The 27,664-nt window shown below is 31.8% G+C and overlaps 2 protein-coding genes across 2 annotated transcripts in view; one reads left to right on the forward strand and one right to left on the reverse strand.

Annotated features, from left to right (window-relative positions):
- The first annotated feature begins 1,334 nt into the window (after window positions 1-1,334).
- On the forward strand, window positions 1,335-13,252 carry LOC137643637 (uncharacterized). Its single transcript, XM_068376354.1, has 4 exons — window positions 1,335-2,442; window positions 4,325-4,393; window positions 5,181-5,270; window positions 12,323-13,252. Exons 1-4 carry the CDS (start codon window positions 1,453-1,455, stop codon window positions 12,386-12,388), a joined length of 1,215 nt encoding a protein of 404 aa, XP_068232455.1. The 5' UTR covers window positions 1,335-1,452; the 3' UTR covers window positions 12,389-13,252.
- Window positions 13,253-24,924: 11,672 nt separating this feature from the next.
- The window catches only part of LOC137644542 (titin homolog), a 108,007-nt gene continuing 105,267 nt past the window's right edge, over window positions 24,925-27,664 (reverse strand). Inside the window, exon 36 of the mRNA XM_068377507.1 lies at window positions 24,925-27,496. Within this exon, the coding sequence (XP_068233608.1) occupies window positions 27,330-27,496 (167 nt within the window). The 3' untranslated portion in view covers window positions 24,925-27,329. The remainder of the gene's footprint in view (window positions 27,497-27,664) is intronic.

A 27,664-nucleotide genomic window follows, 5' to 3' on the forward strand; every position in this document is an offset into this window, starting at 1 on the left:
TTAAATTTTATTACTTATCTCTAGAATATTAAGAGAGAATTACAGAAACAATTTGTGATGGTGAAGGTAGATAAACATATATTTTTAATAATTTTCGATGACTGCATTATTTAAGTTGTGAGATATAATCCTTTTTATTTTTTTAAATTTTCTATCTTTAGTCATGGGTTTGTTAACCCCCACCCTTTTATCAACACCAGCAGGGGAGGCTACCCATGTACTGGTGGGTGGTAAGATGGGAATGAGCCCCACGCCTTGCAAACGTTAGCCAAGTGGTACACCTACAATTCTTAAGAACTAACAATTATGTGCGAATTACTACATGTGTACATAAATAATAAAAATTAAAAAAACGACTAGTCACCAACAGGAATGTGGATCTTAATTTATACAAACCCTCCGAAATTCAAACAAGGACACTGAGAGGAAAAGAGTGACACAGGAAGAAATGAGGAAGTTATTGTTATAACCACGAACAATGGTCAAACCTACAGCTGAATGGAAAGGGTTTTTTTTTTTCTTGGCATTAACAAAGACTTGCAGCCATCTTGGGTTCACTGAGGAGCCTCCTCTAAACGACGCGGAAGATGTGTGTCGACAGGAAGCGTACCTTTCAGTTTTTACATTTATTTACGGGGGAGCTACCTTGTGGCCTACAAATCTCAGTTTGCGTCGTATGATAAATCTCATCGTGAGGGAGTAAACGTAAACAAGATACCACTGAGGCATCTGGTGGTGCATGAAACGCAGTATCAAGGGGCATGAAGACAGGATAAAACCGCCATCGATCTCGTTCACCTTGCGTTGTCTCCCTTCAATTTATCCCATTGTTTTATTTTTCAAGAGCCGGATCCAGTTGATCAAAGATGCGTTGAGTATAGAAGAGAGGAATGGAGATTAGAACACGTTCAGTCATCACCTGGCTTCACCAGAATGTAAGACATCGATGCGTTATCATAGTACATATATGGGTGATTATTGGAAAATGGTGATAAAGAAAATAGTGATTCTCCAAATTTATTCAAGAGGGATTTCTACAGAAAATATCTTCAGTAGAGGAGGAAAAAATGTCCCGAGTTGATGGAATTTTTTATATCTATAACATGTAATAATTATTCAACATTGACATCAATGTTCATAAAGTGACTAATAATAGTATGAAAATTATTGCCTATATCACAGTTTTTCAAGTGTTTGAATAACTTACCACAGCAATAGTGTCCATAAAGTGAATGACAAGATTTTAATGGCAACGCGTAAGTTACTGAAGTTTCAACTACATGGTAAATGTAATGCTTACAAGTGAATTTTCAGAAATGTAAAAAAAAAAAAAGAATGAATTGCATAGCAAAGATACGGGCTGCTCTATGAGCTAAAGCCCGTAATAACATCGATCACATAGATTAAACAAGATTACAAAGTCAACTAAAACCTCAAGATATCCTGGAAATCATGTTTCCTCACAGCCCAACTACAATGGCTGACCTTCCAGTCATTCCAATTGACCTAGAAAGCTTCGCAATCCGGACTTACCCTACGCCATTCGTTCACATAGAACGCTGGAGTAAAGTGTGGGCGTGTTTTCCTGTAACATATAGTTATCCTAAACGTGGTTGGACATTTTCCCCTTTCTTGTCCTTCTGGGTATTTTGCGGAATCGGCTTGAATGTGCCCTGTTTCTACGACTGCATGAAGGCATCAGTGAGCGGCGACAACAGCCTCACTTTGTATGTTATGATCCTGATTGTGGTAGTGATGAGTATCACCGCCGTTTGCATGCATGTCTTGACCCTCATCTATTACAAGGAATGGATCAAGTTCCTCGACGGTTGGATGAAGTTCGAGAGAAAGTTCCCGATATTTACCACCGGGGTACGCTCTCCTAAACTCGCCATTCCACTCTTTATTGGATTTGTCATATGCGTGAGTTTCTTTGTGTTCAATATATTCAACGAACTACGTTTCAACTTGATCAACAACGATGGTATATGGCGTATGCTTTCGTTAGTGTACGTGTACGTTATTTACAGCTACACCTTATCCATGCCCGTACTTTGGGTGGTCATGGCTTCTAAAGTGTTCGTACTTTGTTTCACCCACATTAAAACTGAGCTGCAAAGCATTCTCGAGTGTGCGAAATTCGGTCAAACGCAGACTTCGCCAGTTCAAAAGTGCATCGCAGACGGTGACATTAATCGTTTGCAGGAAGCTGTGTTAGAGTTACGAAGTAACATTCTGTCCTTTAAGAGGTTGATGGGGCCTTTCATGTTAGTCCTAATGCCCCACCACATCATCTCCCTCATCTGCTTCCTTTACTGGACGATGGTGTCGGCTCTCGATTACACAGACTGGTACTTTCCCGTGAGCTTTGGACTCCTGTCTCTTCAAGCCATTGCACCGATATTCTGCGGTGCCATTTACAGCGAAGATGTTCATCTCAAGGTTAGTGGATAGGAGTAAGTTTTGTTAGAAGTGAAAATCATGGATCTTATAGCATGTAATATTGATATTAATTGGAATTAAAGAAAAATCAGATTTCCCTTTTAAGTGTTGACGTTCCGTGCACTGAAAGGATTACGGTATAAAACAAACAATTGACCACTGACCAAAACGTTTCCATTTCATATTTTTGAACTAATAATAATAATAATAATAATAATAATGATAATAATAATAATAAAAATAATAATAATAATAATAATAATAATAATCTTACCAAAACGTTTACATTTGATATTTTTGAACCAATAATAATAATAATAATAATGATAATAATAATAATAATAATAATAATAATAATAATAATAATAATAATAATAATAATAATAATAATGATAAGTATTTTTTGCTGCAAATTTTTAATAAAATCTTTCCTGTTTATTATCAAATTTGAAAAATCTATGACACGTAGATACAGAATCCACTGAAATGGGCTAAACTGTATTCCAAACTTAGGAACCACTTACATAAGAGTAAACACAAACCTTCAGTTTTCCGCTAACTTCTGTTTAAATTTGAGTTCAATGTCTAATTATCGGAAATGAATATTCTATTCCTATTTCCGGAGACAAGAACTTTGAAGGTAACATTTGCGAATTCTTAGCAAGTTAAACAGAAACTAGTCACAAAAACACAAACTTGCTCTAAATGTATTAAAAAGTATTATTGAAATATCTTATAATAAATAACATCGTTTTGGGTGTCAAGAATTTTTGTTCGTAAGTATGTCTATCAATAATATCAATAACAAATTACAAATGACTGTAGGGAATAATTTTAAAACGCACCAGAAAAAGAAAAACGAAAAAAAAAAAATACGGGTGGAAACAAAAATAGTTATTATTTTATTTAATCTATATGCTTGTCTCGTCTCGTAAATTATAGAAAGGATCTTTTATTCAATATTCTTTCTCTGAGATAGTATTAATTCAAACAGGGCAGTATAAATATATAAATGAAGGAGTCATGGATTTAAAAAGATACACAAGTTTTGCATACGTAGCTGAAAAGTGACAAGTCACAAAAATAAGATATTTTCAAAATACCCCTCTCGAAAACAATCATAAAGCTCTCTTCAATGTAGCAGGTAGCACGACTATGAAAATAATCGATGTGGCACAAAATCAATGAACTTTGTGCCAAAGGGGAATTAATGAGAGAAAGATTCGCCTCCCACCTAATTAAATGAATTGTTATTTAAGAGCTCACATATCGCAGTAAAGCTATGGATCGAATTGTTTTATGAAATATTGGCCATATATGGTTTTGCACTGGGGCTGGTAATAAGGCCCTTCATTACCAAAGCACAACTGAGAGAAAACCCCACACTTGTACAAAGAAGTAAAAGCTAAAAGAAATTGACATCTATGTGGAAGTGAAGCAACGTAAATGGAGGTAAATTACAACGAAAACGGAGGTAAATTACAATGAAAATGGAGGTAAATTACAGGACTAAAAAGTGGGTGCAGCTAGGGTTCGTAGAGAAGCTGCAAAACCACTTTAGTACACCACATGAGGGGCACTAATAGTACTAGCCCCGAAAGAATTAATGAGATTACATCGAAATGATAAAATCCATTCTTTCATTCATTCTGTCAATCTACCATATAGCATGCTGCTTAGAAAATCACAAACATTGTCATGAACCTCAGCAATGTTTCACTAGGCAAGAGCACAACGCGCGTGATACGGGGTACTAGGAAAACGGTACTAAGATATTTTCTTCCTATTGAAAATGTTTTTTTTATTAATTCACCGACTTAGTAATCGTGTAGTTATTTTCTTTTCAATATTCAAATCACAGTGAAGCTATTTTTCTTTGCAGAAAAATGCCCTTATTGAGCCCCTCATACTTCTAAAGGGAACCATGAAGGATGAAGCACGAAAAAGCAAGGTAAGGAACAAGTTATTGGTCTGCTGATACTTGCGGTACTGTATATCAATTTCCTTAATGGTAGAAATCGGCAATAAAAAGGATTCAATAATTTTACCAAACTCATCCAATTTATTTCATATTGTTATGAGCAGCAGAATCATTCTGAGAGGAAGACACAATGCACCGTCCCATATAGCTTTTGATATTCAGACTCGTCTTCCAGGTTCAATTTCCATTATATCTTGAGGTCATCAATATCTTTTATATTGTCACCTAGTGTAAAAAGGTATTAAGATATTGTCTTCATGATTTTTATATTGCAATTTAAACTTAGAAACCTATTAAAAGTTTTTTATTTATTCTTTTTTTGCGCTTTTTAATTACGTTGTTGATTTTCCCACGAATGATTATAAATAAACTATTTGTTTGCTACCCATTGTATTTTCCATGGTTCTCTTTTCGTTTGGCTTTCTGTTCCATATAATTAAGATGCTTTCCTTTTATGATTAAGGGCAATTGTGACCTTACATATATCTTACAAAAATCTAATCTATTATGATTTTTGGAATAAAGTAAGTAGTATAGAGTCCATGTTTCGAGTAACAAATATATAACGGATGGAGGGAAGTATGTGGTAACTAGCTTTTATTCTCCTTCCAGCTATATCTATAATGAAACTTGCCTTTACAAAAGATTCACAATTTCACATACAAGGTGAATACAAATGAAAAGTGGAGATCCTATTGAACATATTCAAATGAAATAAACACCAATACATATTACAGTCTTTTACTCATCCTAACAGATGGCGACACTTATCGACCACATTAGCAGAATGGATGCTCAAATTGAAGGAAGGGGGTTCTTCACACTCAATAAGGGCATGGCTACTACGGTGGGTATGGAACGTTTTATTGTATCATGATTTATCAACAGGAGGATTTCATTCTGATAAATGGTAATCTAACTTGGTAAGAGGTAATATTTTATCAATGAAGTCAGGGAGAGCAATGTCTCTAATATTCTGCTGATATATTCAACCAAGAAGCAGAAATACTTTTGTAACTTCATATGCCAATTTTCATCAGTAGTGCGCTGAAGGCACGTAAACACACGGCCATATTCACCTGTATTATTCAGGTAGTCTAGCATTTTCTGGACATAAAAGACCTTTTTTCGATCAACTTTTTAAAAAAATCTTATCAACTATCTGATGTATTCTAGACCTTTCTCTTCTCATCCTTTCTGCCATACATTGATTTATTTTTTCAAATTCTCTAAAGATTTTTGTTTGTTTTTCTCACCTCCTCCACACTTCTACCCTTTTATCCTTTTCATACCAAATGTATTAGTATAAAAATTCATCCTAATTTCATTAAACATTCTCATATCATTCACATTCCATTTCCAAACTAAGAAAATTAGGTCAAATTTCTCTTCATAAATTTTCCTCTTTGGCTTCCATGATCACTCTTCACGCTTTCCTACTTTACCAATTTCACCTATTGCGTGACCCATCTCTTTCTCATTCTACCACCATCCATTTCATTTACTACTAAATATATATATATATATATATATATATATATATATATATATATATATATATATATATATATATATATATATATATATATATATATATAAAACGTAAATTTTAAGCAAGTTTTGGCGAGGTGAAAATTGGCCCGTGCACTGAGCCCTTTTATAATTGGGAATTGCAAGATATTTCAGTGGATTTATTAAACAGACGGGACGTAACCCACGTAATAAGTTTTTCTTACTTTCTAAATTCCAGGAATTTATCCATTCATTCAAGCCTCCAGATATCTTGTAACCATTCCAGAAACCACATTATTACTTCCATTCATGCCTGTTTGTCTTTCAACAATTCCAACTCTTAGTGATATAAAGATTCACTTCCCAAACATTATGTTATTAGAGAATGGAACTTATAATGTTTCTCAAGAGGATATTCAGTTTAAAATTGAGATATTTATGTAAATGGGGGATATAAACTCGACGCTAACGTTTGTAATTTATTAGAGAGAGAGAGAGAGAGAGAGAGAGAGAGAGAGAGAGAGAGAGAGAGAGAGAGAGAGAGAGAGAGAGAGAGGTTGGTGAGCAAGTGAGAAGGGGTGAAAGAGTCTGAGGATGGTGAGAGTGAGAAGGTGTGAGAGAGGGAGAGAGTAGTGAGAGTCCAAGAAGAGTGGAGGGTCAAGATGTTCATTCCATACCAGTTATGTAACAGATGAACTCTTTATGATTAGTTGGCAGCTTGACCTGCGTTATCCATTTCAGTATTAAAATTACAAACCTCATTTCTAACTAAGGTGATATTATCTATTCACGAGAAGCTGTTGCACTACGTCTTTATAGTGCGATTCATGAAACGACAGAAAAAAAAAGAATAAAGTCACGCTATTTTCAAGGAACAAGACACCAAGGATTTCAATAAATATAACAGCCTTATATTTGAAAAAGAACTAATTTTGAACCAGAGTTCGTAAACAAATGCATAAAAGCTAACTAGAATATGATACCAATGGGGCAAGGAGTAGGTGCGGTTCAGAGAAGTTAATTTCAAGGTTGTAAGCATTTTTTTAATTCCTTTTAGCTTAGCATTTTCAGTTTTTATTGTATCGTTTATTTCTAACGTTACATGCGTTTATTTTTCTATTTTTCATTATCCTGGTTTTTCGACAGCTTAGTGGAAGATGTAAATGAGAACGTAGCAGCTGGACAATTTATAGAGAGCTAGAGACGGAACCAGGTGGAGGAAATTGACTGCCCACGTCGAGGATATGGCACCTAGATAGATAAATAGATTACCCTGGTTATTTCTGATCGCCTTTCTGTCAGTAGTGATTTTAGAAATATCGGTTTCTCTGGGTTTTACCTTGCTTTAATTTTATATTAGGTGATATTAGTCTACTGTTTTCTCTAATATACAGTATATGTCCAGAGGGAGACCAGAAGTAACGCGAATTATTTCATGTTGGCTGTAGGATGAAACCAATATTTAGATAAAAATTGAAACAGTCAGTCTTCCATCTAATATCGTTAAAAGAATCAAATTTTGAGAAAGTTTTTCCAAATTTTTGGAGACCTGTTATTTCTAAGGAAGCTATTTAAAGCACTTCAGGTCGGTAGTACTTTAAAGTTTGTCCATATGTTTGTACTTCAGAATCTGACTTTCATCCTGAACTGATGGAGAAAAACCTGACGCTTATTAGACTCCATTGTTCAATTGACTTAGTGTACATGGTGTTTAGAATATCTAGAAATCCTTTTAGGCGGGGAAGCAGGGCCACCCCCAAGGATGTTTTATGCTAACTTTTTTTAACTCATATTTCCTGATATCCTGTCTTTGGCTATATCAAGAACATAGCGACCACTCTCAACTCGGGGCCGTTCTCACATAGAGCTACGCTCAATTCAGACTTTCTTGGAATTTTGCAGTCACTGTTGCAATATATCAAGAAGCATAAGTAAAAACAAAAAATTACAACAGTATAATACGTATTTTGGTGTTAATATTGGTAATATTAATATCATTGATATTAATAATATTAAAATTGATGATAATAATAGCATTAATATTAATAAAAATAATAACATTAATATTGATAATAAAAATAATAATATTATTAGCAATATTGACATTAATATTAATAATATCATTATTAGTATTATTCACATTCAGAATATTAATATTAATAATAATAATAATAATAATAATAATAATAATAATAATAATAATAATAATAATAATATGAATATGAATATAAAAATAAATAATAATAATAATAATAATAATAATAATAATAATAATAATATTACAGATGATAATAATAATAATAATAATAATAATAATAATAATAATAATAAATATAATAATATTAATATTAATAATAATAATATTAATAGTAATAATAATAATATCTTTATTATTAATAATATTAATATTGATATTAATGATAATATTATTTTTAATATTGTGATTAACATTAATATTAATATTGATATTAACATGAATGTTAAAAAGATTATTAAAAATAATACGGATATTATTATTAATGTTAATATTAATATTGATATCAATATTATTATTAATATTGATACTAATATTAATATTAATATGATTATTAATATTAATATTAATATTAATACTAATATTAATATTGATATTAATAATAATAATATTAATATCAATATTAATATAAATATTGATAATAATATTAATAACAATATTAATATTACTAATATTATTATTTTTGATAATAGTAATATTGATAATAATATTGATATTAATTTTAGCAATATTATAATCAATTTTAATTATATTAATATCAAATATTAATAATATTGATAATAATAATAATGATATCATCATCATTAATATTAATGATAATATTAAAATATTAATATTAATATCAATATTAATATGAATATCAATAATAGAAATAATAATAATAATAATGTTAATATTATTATTATTATTATTATTATTATTATTATTATTATTATTATTGATATAAATGATAACATTAATGTTATTATCAATATTGATATTAATATTAATATTAATATTAGTATTAACATCAATATTAATATTGATATTAATATTAATAATGATATTAACATTAATATTAATATTAATATTAATATTAGTATTAATATTAAAACTAATATTAATATTAATGTTAATATCAATATTAATATTATTAATGTTACTATCAATATTATTATTATTAATATTAATACTAATATTGATATCAATATCATTATTAATATTAATATAAATAATAATATTATTACTATTAATAATATTAATGATTTTAAAATTAATATTAATATTATTAAGAGTATTGATACTGTTAATATTATTATTAATGATAATAATAGTAATATTTATTAATGATATCAATATTAAGATGAATATTAATAACAATAATTTTAATGTTAATATTACGAATATTTGTATTAATATTATTATTAATGATAGTAATATTAATATCAAATATCAATATAAAACATTATTAATACTAATGTTAATAATAATTATATTAATATTGATAATAATAATGTTATTGTTAATATTAATAATATTGATATTAAAGTCAATATTGATGATAATATAAATAATATCAATATTAATAATAACGATATTAGAAATAATGATAATAATAATATAATCATTAATAATATTGATATTAATAATAATATTATTATCTAATATTTCAAATATCTATATCAAATACTATTAATTATTAATATTATTAATATTAATAGTATTATTATTATTATTATTATTATTATTATTATTTGACAATATTAATAATATTAATATTAATATTAGTAATAATAATATCAATAATATTAATAATACAAATGAAGTTAATAATATTAATATTAATATTAATAATATTGGTATTAATAATCATAATAATACTATTACTACTACTACTACTACTACTACTACTACTACTACTACCACTGCACCTACTACTACTACTACTACTACTACTAATAATAATAATAATAATAATAATAATAGTAATATTAAGAATAATATTAATATTAATAATATTTATTTTAATAATATTGATATTATTAATATCAGTATTTATAATTATAATAATAATAATAATAATAGCAATACTAATATTAATAATATCAATATTATTAATATTAATAATATTAATATTGTTATTGTTGTTGTTATTATTATTATTATTATTATTATTATTATGAATACTAATAATATTATTAATACTCAATATTATTAATACTATTGTTACTTAAATTGATATTGATATTTATAATGATATTATTACTATTACTACCATTAATACTATTAATTCTATTAATACTATTGATACTATTAATCCTATAAATGTTTTTAATATTATAGGCATTGACCTTGACTGTGACCTTGACATTGACATTGACATCATCATTATCATCATTATTATTATTATTATTATTATCATTATTATTATTATTATTATTACTATTATTATTATTATTATTATTATTATTATTATTATTATTATTATTATTATTATTATTATTATTATTATTATTATTATTATTATTATTATTATTATTAACGGGAGAAGATTTACCGCCCCAGTGAGTCAAACTTGACTCATACAGATCTGGCTCTCAATATTTTTAACATTGCATTTCTACAGACTGTCATGCAATATATATTAAAGTTTGTTTCTGCTACATATGGCTTTCCTCTTTCATTTGAAGTTTGCTTACAAACTGTTCAATGACAAACATCAGATCCAAACATACTAGCCTTGTCTAAGCCTCCACTTTTCTACTATCAATCCTTATATCATGTGTCTAATTTTTTCAGTTATAATCTTATGATGCATAATCATTAGTATCTGCCTCACTTCCTTAATTGAAAATACTTCCATATACTTACTTCGGCACACTATGTAACTTTCATGCCCTTTAAATTCTTCTTTTATTTTGCTGCATTTATTTTATAAAATAAAAGAAACATTCTTCTGCCACCCTTTGGAATCTTTCCTTCATCAAGACACCTCACAAAACCTAATCAACCACTCCATTACACAAATACCACTGTATCAATTCACTCACAATAAAGTAGATTCCTGTAACCTTACAATTTTTCAAACTCTTCATTGCCAGCATTCATATTCTAACAGCTCTATAAGCATTCTCAAACTTACACTAACTTTTCAAACTTGTATGTCATTCATTGTTCTCTCTTCTATCCTCCAATTCAACAGATCAAAATACTCCATCAAGTCAGGGCTGGACTCATTCCAGACAGTATATCGCCATATGCATCTTTTATTCTTAGATCCATATATTTATAGGGCTTTTTTGTGGATTACTTTTCTCTAAAATAATAATTAAAATTACAAAAAGTATTTGGCTACATTTTTATTGACATTGCTTGCTTTTTTCTCATATCGCGTTTTTCTTCACTTGCCATAAATCTTCCTGTAACGCTATCCTTGATGTTCTATTGTCTTGTAACTGGATATTAAATAACGTTGTTTTCAAGTTCCCTATTTATATTCTCTTATACTTACAAACACCCCTGATATTCCTTATGACACAATTATTGAAATTTAAAAATTCATCATTTGTGAAAGGTTAACTCAACAGAAGAAACAAGATGACAGTCATAACCATACATATCCTTTAACTTCCGAATCATGTATGAAAATCCTATACAGCAAAACTTGCACAATATTAGTATTTCCATGACCAACACGGAAAACTTGGGAGCGGCATTGGCAACCCACTACTAACTACAACAGAAGTTACAACAACTATCTAGAAGAAAAATACTAAATCCGGAGGTTTTGATTTTGAAGAAATGTACAATTTCTGATTTGATTAGAGAAAGAAAGTCGAATGTTTTGGCACTTTGCAAAACAAAAGCAGATATTAGTATGTGGATGAAGGATTGGGAAGAAGTAAGGATCGTAGTATTAATACACCAAAGCCTGTGAAAGGTACAAATGCGTTAGTTCGAAGATTTCTGGGTAAGACTGAGAATGAACGATTTTTTTCTAAAAACGCTTATAATTTTCCTAATGTTAATATTGCAAAATTAGGTAAATTATAAATTGTTGAACAAAATTTATCAGCCAAAGTTGCAAGTTCCTACTGTGCCTAATATATATATATATATATATATATATATATATATATATATATATATATATATATGTGTGTGTGTGTGTGTGTGTATATATGTATATATATGTATATATATATACATATATATATGTATATATATATATAGATGTATATATATATATATATATATATATATATATATATATATATATATATATATATATATATATATATATATATAGAAATCTGACACATTTTCATTTCATTTAAGGAAGCTAAAAAAATTTCCTTATTCTTCATTTTCAGGTTGTGAACACAGTGGTCACCTACCTGGTGGTGTTGATACAGTTCTATGGAAGTGGCGATGGTTGAAGTTTGCACAAGATTTCAACACAATATTTAAAACTGCAATCGACAAGCAATATTTTCCCGAAAGGCTATCTCCTCCAACCATTTCATCCGTTTCCTTATCAATCAAGCAATTTTAATTGCTGCCAGTATTTTTTCTTAATGGTTAATGAGACAAGTTTCGTCATAAAAATATTTAATATTCGCAAACGAAAAATATCAGCAGTTCTTGAAGTTTGATGTCTTTTCTTACACGCATCAAATAATAGTTTAAAAAGCTTGATTAGAGTCACACTTTGTCTTGACATTCCTTAGTCTAAAGATGATGTTAACAACTGGTAAGTTTTTCTTGTAGAATAGTTTTATGCATACATATATATGTAAAAGCATGTACCTGATAATTTTAAGGTAATTCTATTATAAAGTTCATAATAATTCCAAAATCTTTATCTTCAAAGATATTTCAAAACAGTATTATTGGAAGGAACAATGGCTAATTGTTTTCCACATTTGAATTCACTCGCAATAGATTTGATAAACAAGTACATTTTATCATTAGCATTACTGTATTATTACTAGTTAAGCTGTACTTTTCTCTATAAGTATAGAAAATATTCATAATATGCGACGTTTCTAGGTGACTATCTGCCTGTGAGTACAAATATGAACGTGTCTAAATTTATGCGATGGTAAATTCGTCTGTATCAGATATTGTTGGAGTAAAGCTTTCTATACTTCTATTAACCCCAATTTCAAAACATTTTAAGAAGATCTAAGGGAATCATGAGAGATCTTTTGAGCGAAACGAAAAGAGAATGTATTACTATGGAATCAAGTAAAACACGACAAACATACCACACTATAATGCAACCTGTACAATTGTCTCATAACATGGTTTTCTCAAATTCAACATTGGAATCCACTTGCATATCAATTTGTACTATACAAAATTAATATTCTTGTTATCAACCCAAATCCAAAATAATAAAAATGTATTCATATCGGAATGTTATTACCCCAAGATTGTTGACTGTCTTTTAGCACCACACATATTAATTCAATCAGTACCATAAACTGGCTTCAAAACAAACGTAGTCAACAGCAAGGAAATGTCATCTTTTTTAAGATAATGAGCTGGGTCAAAAATCTATGTCACTGGCGTAAAATCTTCACATAATCTATGCTCATACATCAATATCCCTGCTTATAATCTTAATGAACATATAAAAATTTGAAAATGCTGACGAAAAGAACTATATATTTAAAAATTACGTCTTCTCTGAGAACTGTGGAAAATACTTACCATTATCTCATTGCTATGGAAGATGAAACATACTCTAGGACTAGCCACTCCACTACTATGTACAGTTGGACACAGGAGTTCTTGGTACACCTCTATCTGAAGAAGTGTACCCAACCACACCCTTACTGCATGGCATGTTCCTGTGTTCAGCCTTGGGCACCACCTCTGTCTGTTTGGTTACTAGCTGTAGAGTAAGGCAGCAATACCTATGTTGGATGCTGCATCTTGCATGGGGATGGCTTCAGGATAGCGATTGGAGCGAACTACAAATGTATAAACCTAACGGTGTCTTTGAGACTCAGATATAATGCTTACCATATCACCATATCAACGTTATTATCAGCAAAGTTACACTGAGGTTGATAAAAATTATCCATACCAGAATCCGTGTGTTGATGGACTTTTGAAGTTTGACATTAAATACAGGTACGGACATCCTTAGTAATACCATGCCATATGAACTTTTACTTCTGTAGGTGTCCCATTCATCGGCAAAAATAGTGTGAGAGGCCATGGATCAATCGAAACACCTGTCGGCACATGGACGCAAGTATCCATGGGTCAGTCCTACCAATACTGACGTCACAGATAGGGTGGCATTGGAATCATCGAGGGAGACATCTTCCCAATAGAGAGATATCTTCCCAACGGAGAGATGTGTAGTGTATCCTACAGGCTTTATACTCCGGGTCTTTTGGCTGGGCTTCTGTTAAGGCAATGTAATCCATTCCCCGGTGGACAGCATCGAGTGTTCCTGGAAAGGGTGTCGACGACAGGATTTAGTTTACCAGGGATGTGTTGAAAGGTGCAATTGTATTCAGACATAGCAGAAAAAATTTTGTCATTGACAGGCAGACTAGGCGTTGGACTGTTAAGTGAAGATATGCACAAGGGGCATATGGTCTATGCAAATGAAGGATGTGCCCTCTGAAATGTTGAAGAAGTGATGAATAGCCAAATGCACCACCAGTAGTTTGCAGTCAAAGGTAGAACACAACTGGATTCCACCTTGGAAAGTTTTCTACTGTAGAGGGGTAATGGGCAGGATGATCCATTGACCATCTGTTCGAGTATTGCCACTACAGTAATGTCACTAGCATCAGTGGAGAGTAGGAGGGGGGTAGTTGGCACGGGAACAGTGAGAGCAGTAGGAGTTGATAAGGATTTCTTCCCGTTGAAGAAGGCTGCCTCGTGAAGGATGCCCCACTTCAGGTTTCTTATTTGCCATTTAGAGAGTCATACAGGGGGCGAAAGGGACGGCAATGACCAGAAAGAACCTGTGATAAAAGTTCACTATGCTCAAGAACTCCTACAATGTATTGACGGTTGAGGGAATGGGGAACTTCTGCAGATATCTTACCAGGGGGGGGGGGGAGGAGTTGGATGACCTCATGAGTGATGCGGTGCCACAAGTATGACACTTCCTTGACACCAAAGGTACACTTGTCATACCTGACTTCAAGGCCGTTCTGCTTAAGCAGGTCGAGGATGATGTATAGGTAAAGTAGGTGATGTTCTTTGGTGAGAGAAAATGCAAGTATGTCATCCACATAACATTCAGAGAATAGGAACTCCCCTATAATACCATCCATATGCTACTGAAATGTGGCCTCTGGATTATGAAGGCCAAAGCAGAAGTAATTGAAAGTATACATGACGAAGTGGGTGGTGATGGTGATGGGCACCTGATAAAACTCCTTCAGGATGTTGAGAGTGGAAAACACTTTAAGCCTGCAATGATAGGTAGTGATGTCGGCGACGTTGGAAAGAGCTAATGGTCTGGTTCCGTATGCATATCAAGATAGCTGTAATCCCCACAACGGCGCAGCGATCCATCTTTCTTCAGGACTATATATGTATGGGTGAAGACCATTTTGAAGCCTTTTGACGATAAAATAATTCCTCTATTTCAGTCAATGTGCATTTAGGAGTTGTCAAATTGTTTGGGAACAAACGTCTGAATCTTGCAAAGACTGGGAGCCCAGTTGTCTTGACATGTTGATAAAAACTGTGCTTGACAGGAGTTGTGGCCATTTGGCGTAGTTCTGGTTGGAAAGTGTCGGGTGAAAAATGAGGAAGTGTTCATAGGCATCCACAGGCATCTTGATGAGGAGTGTGAGGTTGGAGTTGGAGGGAGCAGGTGATAAAGGTTTGGATGAATAGGAGCTGGAGTTGACTAAGCTTTCATGCGCTACATCCACCATGAAGGCGAAAGAGGTGAGGAAATCTGTTCTAATGAGAGGCTGTGCCATGCCAGTGATGAGGAAATTCTACTTGTACTGGCCACACCAAATGACAATGTCAGCATCCCATAGCTGTGAGTGGAAATATCAGATCTGCTGGCGGCCAACAAGCAGATATTAGCAGGCTTAGAAATGTTAGGTAGTGTCCTCGAGAGAGAGAGAGAGAGAGAGAGAGAGAGAGAGAGAGAGAGAGAGAGAGAGAGAGAGAGAGAAAGCGTGGTAGTAGAGAATGACAAGCACCACTATCTACAAGAAAACAATCATTAGCTCCCTAGTCATGCAAAAAGAAGAGATAAGTGAATGTTTTATTATCATTGACAATAGCCAAGAATCTGGAGCGGTGAGGGTGAGGGACATAATTCAGTGGCTGTTGAGAGTGTTGGTTGGGGCTTGGGGGTGGGGTGACATAGCTGGGTGGTGAGTGGCTTCATCACTAGTTCGGCGTATCATGAGGTCGGCTTCACTATCCTACAGCATTCCCCTCAACTTACGTGGGCGTCGAATGATTATTCCCTTCGTCATGAGTGTACAGTAGGTCTTAATGTAGGTCTTGTCAGTGGTAAAGTGACAGTCCACAGATATATATCTATATATATATATATATATATATATATATATATATATATATATATATATATATATATATATATATATATATATATATATACATATATATGTATATGTGTATTTATATGTATATATACTGTATATATATATATATATATATATATATATATATATATATATATATATATATATATATATATATATATATATATATTTATAGATATACAAATATATATATATATGTATATATACATATATATGCATATATATATATATATATATATATATATATATATATATATATATATATATATATATATATATATATATATATATACATAAACGTACACTGGACATATACCTATACATATACATATATTTATATATATATATATATATATATATATATATATATATATATATATATATATATATATATACATATATATATAAACTCTTCATTCATAAATGCTGCAATGATTTTACTGACTGTTTGTGCCAAACCACTTATTTGTACGAGAAATTTCCCCCAATTATTGGTTTTACAAATTAGTCATCAAACTGTGTAATCTTAGACGTCCAGTGATGTCATTGTCTATCATATCTCTCGGTCGATCATCGATAATACTTTTTTAAATAATGTTTATTAGAGGCTTGATGAAAAGTCAGGATTGTTCAATGATGCTCTTTATAATCCCTTATTATCCTGGAATATAATGCTATGATGAGGACTGTGTTGATATAGTTACAGTAAGAGGAGAATATATTCTACCGAATCCTATAAAGTAAAAGCATAACATTGTTGGAGCATATGAATCCATGAACTCCTGTATAAGGTGAATGATTGGGCGTCGATGACTTGGAGCCAAGACCTAGCAATTCAACATTAATAAGGTATGGCTTTTATTATAAAGGGGGCCAAAGCCTGCCGATATGTAACGACACGTTACCTTGAGTGCGGTTAAATTATAGAATGTGAAGTTTCCATGCAGTTTTGGAGAAATGGGATACAACTATATCAATGATTTGGAAAATGAAAGAAAGAAAGAATATATTAACAGCCAAGGTCAGAGCTGAATTTTGGATATTGTGACTGAAAATCTACCTTTATAAATCATGTCTTCTCTGCTTTACTCAAATATCACCAAGGAAGCGAAAGCAGAGCTAAAAAGCTAGACTTACCATTGAGTGCAACTTGGAGCCTAAGGGATGTTGTAAAAAACTTTAATTGTTGCATAAAGGTCACTGATAGTTCACTGATGGCACAACCCCTCTAAGAGACCGTTCTGGGTTTGGTTATGGGAAAACATGAGTGTTTGATGTTTACTAGTGACGTTCCATGGTATTTCTATTAAATGTATTAAACCACGTCAAAACATGCCAGAAAAAGCAAATTACACACATGCTATACAAGTCTATACTATAGGCTTAAAAGTATCATGTCACTCACTGTACATCTTTGTAAGTGAGGCTGGGACCCCATGTACTTTACTGTAGCTCTCTATGACGGTTATCAGCTTATAAATTCAAGTCTGTCTGTTTCCCTCTTTTTCTTGTTGCTTTATATTCACTTCTTACACATTTAGTTAATTGGGTAGGTAGTCTACCTACAGATTCAAGAGTTTACAATTTTTTTTTATCAATCATAGAAAACCCCACACATGCAAGGTTAGCATAGTGAAGATGACAAATTACAGTTACAATAATGAATCCCCAAATTTTTAAATCACACTTAGTTCACTTTTTGCTGTCTGATCTATGTTTAATAAGTCCATTAGTAATATAGGCTAGGCTGCTCATAATTTGCAAATACCCAAGTCTATCAAGAAATGTCTAACCAACGCTATTTATCGTTATGAATAGTACAATAAAAGGTAAAATAAGTACTTTTGTAATAAATACTTTGATTATTCATCTACAATTTGAGAAACTAAAACTTTTTACGTCTGTCAACTGCTGAGATGACATCCTATTGGATACCTATGAATAGATACGAAAAATATGGTAGTCTTGCATTTACAAATTTTAAAGAGCAATTTTATGTTACTAGGTTAAGTAATAATTTGTAAGGTTGATTTGATTCTATTTCTTCATATACTAGTTAAATAACTTTTCTAAACTTTATAGATGATCAAATGTCGTCTGCAGAATGTTGTCTTAAAATCTAAACACTAACATATCCTACATTAAACTTATAAACACTTTATATATATATATATATATATATATATATATATATATATATATATATATATATATATATATATATATACATATATATATATATATATATATATATATATATATATATATATATATATATATATATATATATATATATATATATATATATATATATATATATATATGTATATATATATATAACATAATTAAATTATCCACATTTGAACTAATATTTTCCATTACACGCTAGCAATGGCGGCAATGCAATGAACTCTTCCATGTCCGTCACATGAGAAGGAAATACAACTTTAAGGATGAATTCAACAGTGGCAGAGAAGCAATAGATATCTGTCAATATCATAGTTTCATTTATCACTAAATTTTACAGAATTAAAAAAAATGAATAATTCCAGTATTAGGGTAGAGTTATGACATATATGCATTTCCAACAAAATCAGATGAAAGATTTTTGCAAAGTAACCAGGATTGCTGGAAAAGAAGAAGTCGCGCATGGTCGTCGCCTTGTATTCAAAGATTGTTACCTGTTTCTTTTTTAAGAGCTGTTTTCGTGGTCCTATTACACAAAGAAACCCTACGCACTACAAAACCTTCAAGGTCTGCTTGTTGCATACATTCTTAGATTGCCACAGTGTATTCCGCATCAACTGTCAAATCCACATTATTGAACACAAAAAACATGAGCCTTCAGTTTCTTCCATCTATTTAGTCGGAGCTTGTAATATAGTTTTGAAGCCACCTAATTGAGAGCCCTAGAACCTACAATATAGGTACATCTTGGCTCCAATAACTTGAAACCATCTGTAACTATTTTTGTGTCGTCACGATTCGTTAGCTGCACAAGTGTAGCAAATCTTTAAGATATTTTGGACGTCCGGTTCTGATAGTTGATGAGTTATTGCAATTATCTTATACTTTATTCTGGATTTAATAGGCAGTTAGTGTAATTCAAATGGTGTAGGAGTAATCCTTTCTTGGGGTGGAACAACTTTCAAATATTTTGCTACTCTTTTTATTATATTTTGTAGTTTCTTAAGTTGCTCTTTGGGTAGATTATAAAAGATGGAGTTACAGTATCTAATCCTGGTAATAACAGAGTTAATCACAAGTTTCTTTACAGAATATCCATCCAGATACTTCTTTACAAAATCAATGTTTCTTAGGTGATAATCCAGCGAATCTTACTACATTATTCATTTGAACACTGAGAGACAAATTATAGTTAAATGATACACTTAGGTCACGAACTCTACTAGATATCGGGAGCAGGTTGTTTTTTGTATTTAGTTGGATGTCTCTCAAGTTTTTCTTTCTTACCACCATAAACTTAATTTTATTTTCATTTGGTTTTAGTTGTTTAACTATCATCAATTCCCCAACACTAGTAAGAACAGGGTTTAAAGGTTCAGTAGTATTTTCAATGTCATTTATGCAGAAGTAAAATTGTGTATCGGCTGCAAATAGTTTAAACTTCACTTCATGCCTCTGTAGTAGTTTTGATATTCCCTATAGTACAGACAAAGAATAAGTTTGAGCCCAGTACACTTCCCTGGGATACCCCTCTGTTTGATGAGTCATGTGACGAATGAGAGTTTCCAATTTGTTCATGAGCCTTTTAGATACCCAAAGGCTTGATCTTCATCACAGATGAACCATAGATAATCTAGTAGCAGTTCATGTGCAACTGTATCAAAAGCAGCACTAAGATGGAGTAATAAATCATGATACTACATTTGTTCTCACCTATCATTTTCAGCAAATCATTTACAACAGAACAAATAGCTGTGTCCGTAGAATATAATTTTCTGTATTCTAATTATCTGGCAATGCTTCGATTATTTCTATGTAACTAACTAGTTCTTCAAGAAATTCATATTTTACCACTTTAAGTAAAGGATAAATTTTAAATAGGTCTGTATGAACTTAAGTCCTGATAATCTAGAGCACTTTTCAGAACCGGTGTAACTATAGCCTCTTTCTTTGATTTCGAAAGTTTACACTCATCAATACTCGTACTTACTATTATTGTAATTATGTCGGCAGGACTAGAAAAATTTTCTACTCCAATTACTTCGAATATTGGCATCGGATAAATCGTAGTTTGATCTCTTTGTCCCCTGAATAATCATGATAACTTTATCATTTGTTATATCATTAAATCTCTATAATCTTATCTGTGTATGGGGTACAGCACCAATCTGATACTGAATATCTGTAAAAGACCTAATTATACTTTATATTTGTTTTTAAAGAATTCGAGAAATTTATTAGCTATTTTAGTCGCTATACCCATCCGAGAGCATTTTTTAATTTACATTTCTCATAACACCATTTATGAGACGACATAAATTATTCATGTCTGTTGCTGCTTCATTGATTTTTTATAATATAAAATTTTTCCCCCTTAATAGGTAATATAATGGTACTTTCGCTTTTGTATTCTAGCCATGCATTTTCAGTTTTTAACCGACTCTACTTTCTTTCTTGACGTCTTTTTTCCCCTTTTTTTCTCTAGTCTCCCCATCAAAACAAGAAGATTTATCCTTGGCAGTTATAGCCTTTTCCATAAATGGGCACATTTTATCAAATTAATTTTTATTTATCTTATTACATACAGTTATAAAGCAATCAACACATGTAGAGCCCAAAAAACATTGGCTGCCAGTAACCGCAAGGAATATTGATAACACCATTTATTTTGTGTGCAACTTCATCAATAAATACACAAGGAGATAAATTTGATTTATTTCTAAAGCTTGTTTTCTTTAGCGCTGCTGGTTTCTGTAGGGGTAATCTAAAATTTATAAGCTTATGATCTGGAGAAATAGTGCACTTCTCTTTCATATTAATATCTGACAATATATTATTCATCCCATCACTTGAAATCGAGTCCAACGTATATCCAGTCAAATTTGTTGTACAATCAACGTTACTTACCAATTGATATGATTCCAATAGCTCACTTAATGTTGAAGAAGAATGATTTGATGCCACCATGCATCCAAAAATTTAAATCTCCACAGATAACTAATTTCGTTTTTGCCACATCAGTCACGTAAATGAGCATACTGAACACCTCAAAAATAGGTATTTGTATTTGTTCTCGGAGGTTTGTAAACTGTTACGATGGATTCTTTTGAATATATTTTTGTGTGTAAGGTTTCTATCCATATATTCAAAATTTGTTATTCTACATCATTTTGAAATTGAACGCTATACCAAGGAATGTAATTCACAACAGATAAAACGTATAAACTACACTAAGTTCAGCAAATCAGATGATTACACAGTGAACTCAAGGAATTGCAAAGCCTGTGATATGGAATTGAAGACTAGTAGAAATACGGACCATGGATACTAAGGATGTCATAAAATGCGGTTATGTAGATATACGAACCTGTTGTTGATAAATCCATTCAAATTCGAGAATTGATAAATGAGGAATACTTTGACATACCAGCATTAAGATTTTCTTGTTTTCTAACTACTTTGTTAACGTGGATTTGACATTAAACAAGCAAAATGCGGTGTGAAATGCCAAATGCCTTGGAATGTATACGATAAAATTAATTACGAAAGGTCTTGTAGAGATTATGGTTCCCCTGCAGTATAAGACCAGAAAAGCAGACCTTGAAGTAAAGTAAAATAGCCTTTGAGAACCAGAAGCCCTACTTAGCCCTAAAATTTGTCATATAAAAGAAAGCATGTGTATCGGTGATAATTTTAGCTATCTGAACCTCGTCGAAAGTCATTTATTCATGTTTCAGATATCGCTAATACGTCAAAACATTTCTCATTATCTGTTTTCTAATTTGAGTGGTGTTATTACCAACAGATTGAATATTTACATAGCCGCAATTTATAACGCCCTTAGTATCCATGCTCCATATTTTCTGCTAGTATTGTTAATTCAAAATCAAATGCTTTGCAATTTTTGAAATCACAATATGATCATTGGTTTTTTTCTAACTAGTGCAGTTTATATACAATTTACCTCTTGGGAGTTACATTCCTTGGTGTCATGATTTTCTGTACATTTTCCACACATTTGTTTTATTTCCATTCTTAGACAATGGAAATAGGGGGTACCTATCATGTATGTTCTACATGCCCCATCGCAACATACTTTTGTCACCATTATCATGAATAACCCTCCGAACTCCAGGATCATACTTTAGCTTGAAGTGGGCATTTCAACCTACCGCACTTTTCTTGAATAACAAACTCATCTCCTCAACATTCTGAATTCTATCAAAAAAAAAAAAAAAAAAAAAAAAATGCTATGAGTCAAAACATTAACTACATCGTCTTCATAACTAAATACATTGCATATCATTAGTTTCATTTTAGTTCTTTAATGTTTCTCGTTTCGGTGTCAGCAACCATGTTTTGAATCTTATTTACTGCTTCGTCTGTTTATAATGGAAAAAATGAAAGATACTTCAGTCTGCCATATAAGTTAATGTAAGTTAAACCAACACAAGTGGAAACATGATTATCGTGTTTCAGTGAAGTTATAATTTGTAACTTCTTGGAAGTTTTTTTTTTCAATTACTGCCAATTTGATAATGAGGCTATGCTTAGGCCAGGTTATACCAAGTATGGCAATCAAGACTATGAATATCAGTCAATTGCCCTTTGAGTATAATATTCAAATTGATGAATACATTTCCAAAACTGATAGTACCATTTTTAATTAATTTTTCTCATTATACGAATGTCTTCTCATGAGCACCTTTTATCAAATTTGAGATAATTCACTCGTTTGACACTAAGAAGACAGGTATTCTTGAAGAGTGTTTATTCGTATTTCCTTGCAATATCCTAATTGCTAAGAGAAACAGTTACTTACTTTAATGGCTGCTTTCCTGGTCCTATCACATAGGGAACCCTACACAGTACATGATCTACAAGATCAGTTTATTGTAGGCCATACACTCTTAGGTATTTCGTGTATCACACAGCACATTGCGTGTTTATTGTCAAATCCACATTATCGAAGCACTTAAAGAACAAGAAAGTCTTCAATATATTTTTGAAAGCGATAATATCCTCAATTAGTCATTATCATTTCTTTTATTTTGAATTTTAACAATCTCTGACGCCAACACTGGATAAAATAATGAACCTACATCTAACTCTCTTAAGAAATGATAAAAAAACGACTTATAACAAATATTCCCTTTTATTTTACATTGAAATCAAAATTTACATAAAACATCGTATTAATCTCCATTGCGTTAGCCAAGTGAATAAGAGACGCATCCAACTGCCAACCAGCTCTGAAGCTCAGTTATACGAATCCCGTTGCACCTAAGGACTTTAGGAGCTGGCTGATCGGATGATGATATCAGCTGAAGTCAAAGGCTAGAGGGAAGATATAAGTCATAATATACAAAGCATACTCTTATTAACAGGTGGAAAAATCTATAATGATGTGTTTTACACCTGAACCTTCGGAGAAGAGAGCCGGGGTCGCCTTTATATTCTTGCGAAGAAGAGTATATATCTGTATAGAAGGACTTATAAGGTTTGGTGTTAATAACAATAAAGATAAAATTTAAGAAAACATTCAATGGACGATACATATGCACCTATTATTATAATTCAACATAAAACGTGCAGTATAAGTTATTATTTTGATAAATTCAGTGACATATCACGAACTGCTCATATAGATGGACGAACGGTTAGTCTCGAAGGCTGATAATATTGAGAACCTTTAAGATTAAAGCGAATATTTCCTTATGTTTTCTTAACTGCTCTAGCGTTAGCATTTCGTGTATTTTCAAATACTTGTGTGACTGCCTTGACTTTTTTTTTCTTTTATTTTTTCTGTTGCTTTTTCTGTTACATTATGACTAAGAAAAACTCATTTTCAATCTGCAAGAACGCAAAACTATATCAAGAATGGCTAGCTACTAAATTTTTGAGTCGCATGTTGTTATAGACCGGTGTGAAATGCAACGTCTAAGCTTATCTACAGACCATATCCAAAGTCTTGAAGAAATAAGATGTTGCGAAAAACAACATCATGTCAGCCAAGACACAAAAAACCATGTATTTAAGTTTTTTGAATAAGAAAAGCGACTGTATCGATATCAATATATATATTACAACAGGTAATATTTCAAGATGGTCATTCACTGTTCTATGACAGCTTCCAGTGCATATTAATCGTACTCTCCCTATCAATAAGAGACACCTGAGCAAAATAATATGTTCTATATGCTTTTTATCATGCACAGTAAGTATATTATTTCGTTTTAGCTATACCATGGAACATGGTATGTAAGATATGGTCTCTTTTTGGTAAACCACCGTGTCCCGAATTAGGCAGCGTGCTTTCGATCTTGCATCTCTATATTAATCAATCAGCTCTCGCAATTTGCTTCGGGAATCTGCGCTCTCAGAATTGCTGATCATCTGTATTTGTTTTGTTAAGAGAATCAATAAACTAATTGTTTACAAATTTGTAGAATAGCAGCATTTGCCATATTGCTCGTCTACCAGAGACAAAGCATTATGAGTCGCCTATAATCGTAAGTGTATAAAAGACAAGAACAGATAAATGGAAAATAACTTTCTGAAAGCATAGAAAAAAAGGACTGAGCAGCGAGTGTTAGTTTGTCACTGATGAATTTGGAATAAATCGTTGGGATTTTACAGAAAGGTTCCTGTGTATGGATGGCAAATGGGTGGTTACTTTCATCCGTGTCTAAAGAATCTATTTCAAGAAATTTTAATTTCATTATATCCTAAAATAAATAAAATCAATGACATTTATAAAGAAACGTCCCATGCAAAAGCAGTTGAGAATTTACTATCATATCATTATTGATTCACTTGCTGAATCATTCAGCCAAAACGTGAGTATTAGTTGAAAATCGATGGACAATCACAAGTATGTCTTTCCCAGCCTAAAGTCGGCCTGGCTGCCGCTGCAACTGCAAATAAGAACTAAGAGTAATCATTCTAAAAACAACGTCATCTACGAAACTGAACATGGCTATGAAAAACAAAGGTCAGTCTAGAGTAAAAATAACAGTCAATGAAAGTATGTCGAAACTCCACTAAGATGATCTACAAAACAACACCCATAAAAGGCCACCGCTGAACAATATATACAAAAAAATAGAACATTGCACGGAACCTTGGAGACCGAGCACATACAATAAGTCAGTTAACACGTGTTGCACAGCATTCACAGGGAAGGGGACCGAGTGAGCTTTAAACATCAACGGTAACAACAATCAGCAACAAACAGTAACATGGATAATTTCAAAGCGTCTTCAGCTAAGCAAGAAGTAATTTTCATCTTCTTTTCTTGGGAGACGATTTCTAACGTCTAATGATTCTCCATCTGTTGGCATCACTTGAATGCCCGAGTTTTCAGAAAACAAAATAAAAAGAAACATTCATCACTGAAAAAAACATTTGTATGAAATTTTCTTTTCTAAGAATATTCTCTTATAGTTCAACTATATTTTTTCTGGGGTTCCTTTCCCTTGTTATAAACAAAACACAGTTTGTTCTCTCACTTCTATTCTTCATATAGTGTCCCTTCGTAGTATTTCAAAAATTGAAATTATTTTTGAAGATATTTCAGCTTTGGAGCAAAACTTATCGAATTCGCTAAACTCGCATATTTACTGTTATTCAATTTGGCTTCTATCCTCTGACCTGCTAATAGGTTAAAGCATAGACTACCCGAGTTTCGATTTTATTTTAGGTAGTGATCTGTTTTCATCTTGAGGGGATAATTATTCATCCATAGTTATGCCCCATAGCGAAAAATTTCTAAAAGCCCCAAAGATGTTCGAATAAACTTGAGAAAACATTCAGCTTTAACTGTTTAGGCTGTTGTGGCTCTTGTACTTTGAATTAACTACTCCATCCTCGGAATCTCTTTTTCTTCTTCCCTTGTACGCCTTGTGCTAAAAGCCTATTTTTGTTAAAGGAACAAATTATTCGCTTTTATATAGCAACTGTTTTTTTTATACTATAGTGCACTAGATATAAAATGCATTCGCCCATACCCTTTGGAGGGTGTAGATGGGTGTAACAGAGGGGGTACTTCTTCATTTATAAACTTTTGTCAGTACACCCACTGCCGCACCCATCTCAACCCATCTATCACAAAAATATTGGATCAGAATGATTTTCGTTTTGGTTGGATGCTGACATAAAATTTCGTACCAGACAAGAATAAAAAGGTGTGATTTCTTTTGATTGATTTTTTTAGTTATTTTTTATTTTTCAAATAGTTTTAAGAGATAAAATTTCGAATTTGATCAAAGTGTTTCGTCTATTATCGATTTTTCGTTTGTTTCACAACTTTTTCAGAAATGATTCGATTCGTTTTTGTAAACAGAGGAAATAACTTGAATTGTATTAAGAGACGTCATCAATAGCCAAGCATGAATTCTATTAAGAAACTCGCTAAACATTGGTCATTTTATTGGCCTTTTAAGTCAGTTTTTCATCGCTTGAACATTTCAAATTTTAGATTTCTTTTTATATTATTTCCTCACAGTCAACATAATATCTTGGCATTTAGAGTAAAGAAAGAAATATTGGTTGAGAAAGATTAATAATGGAGGATGGTAAAGGTTGTTCAGCTGAAGCATACCAAGCCACTGCGATCGAATCACGCCACCTTTTGGTGTTTGTTAAAGCAGAAAATCAGGAACAGGGTGTACATGACGAAAGCAAGAGTGATTGCCCCCGTCGCGTACATGAAGAGGTTCAGTTCTGGGTGCTTGAAGCGGTTCTTCTGCAGCCAATCAAGAACTTCCTCCTCAACCATAAGGTCGCCTGAAATAGAAAGGAAAGGGACGTAAGCCATAATAATTTTCAATGGGTTACTTTAAAATGATATTACAGCCTTGAAGTATGTAAAAGTTTCAGGGGTTCAGTTGTTTTTTATACTAACACCAGACTCATCAACACGTATCGATCTCATAGGCTTACACATTACGCCAC

Source organism: Palaemon carinicauda, chromosome 7, assembly GCF_036898095.1.
Source record: "Palaemon carinicauda isolate YSFRI2023 chromosome 7, ASM3689809v2, whole genome shotgun sequence".
NCBI classification, from domain to species: Eukaryota; Metazoa; Arthropoda; class Malacostraca; order Decapoda; family Palaemonidae; genus Palaemon; species Palaemon carinicauda.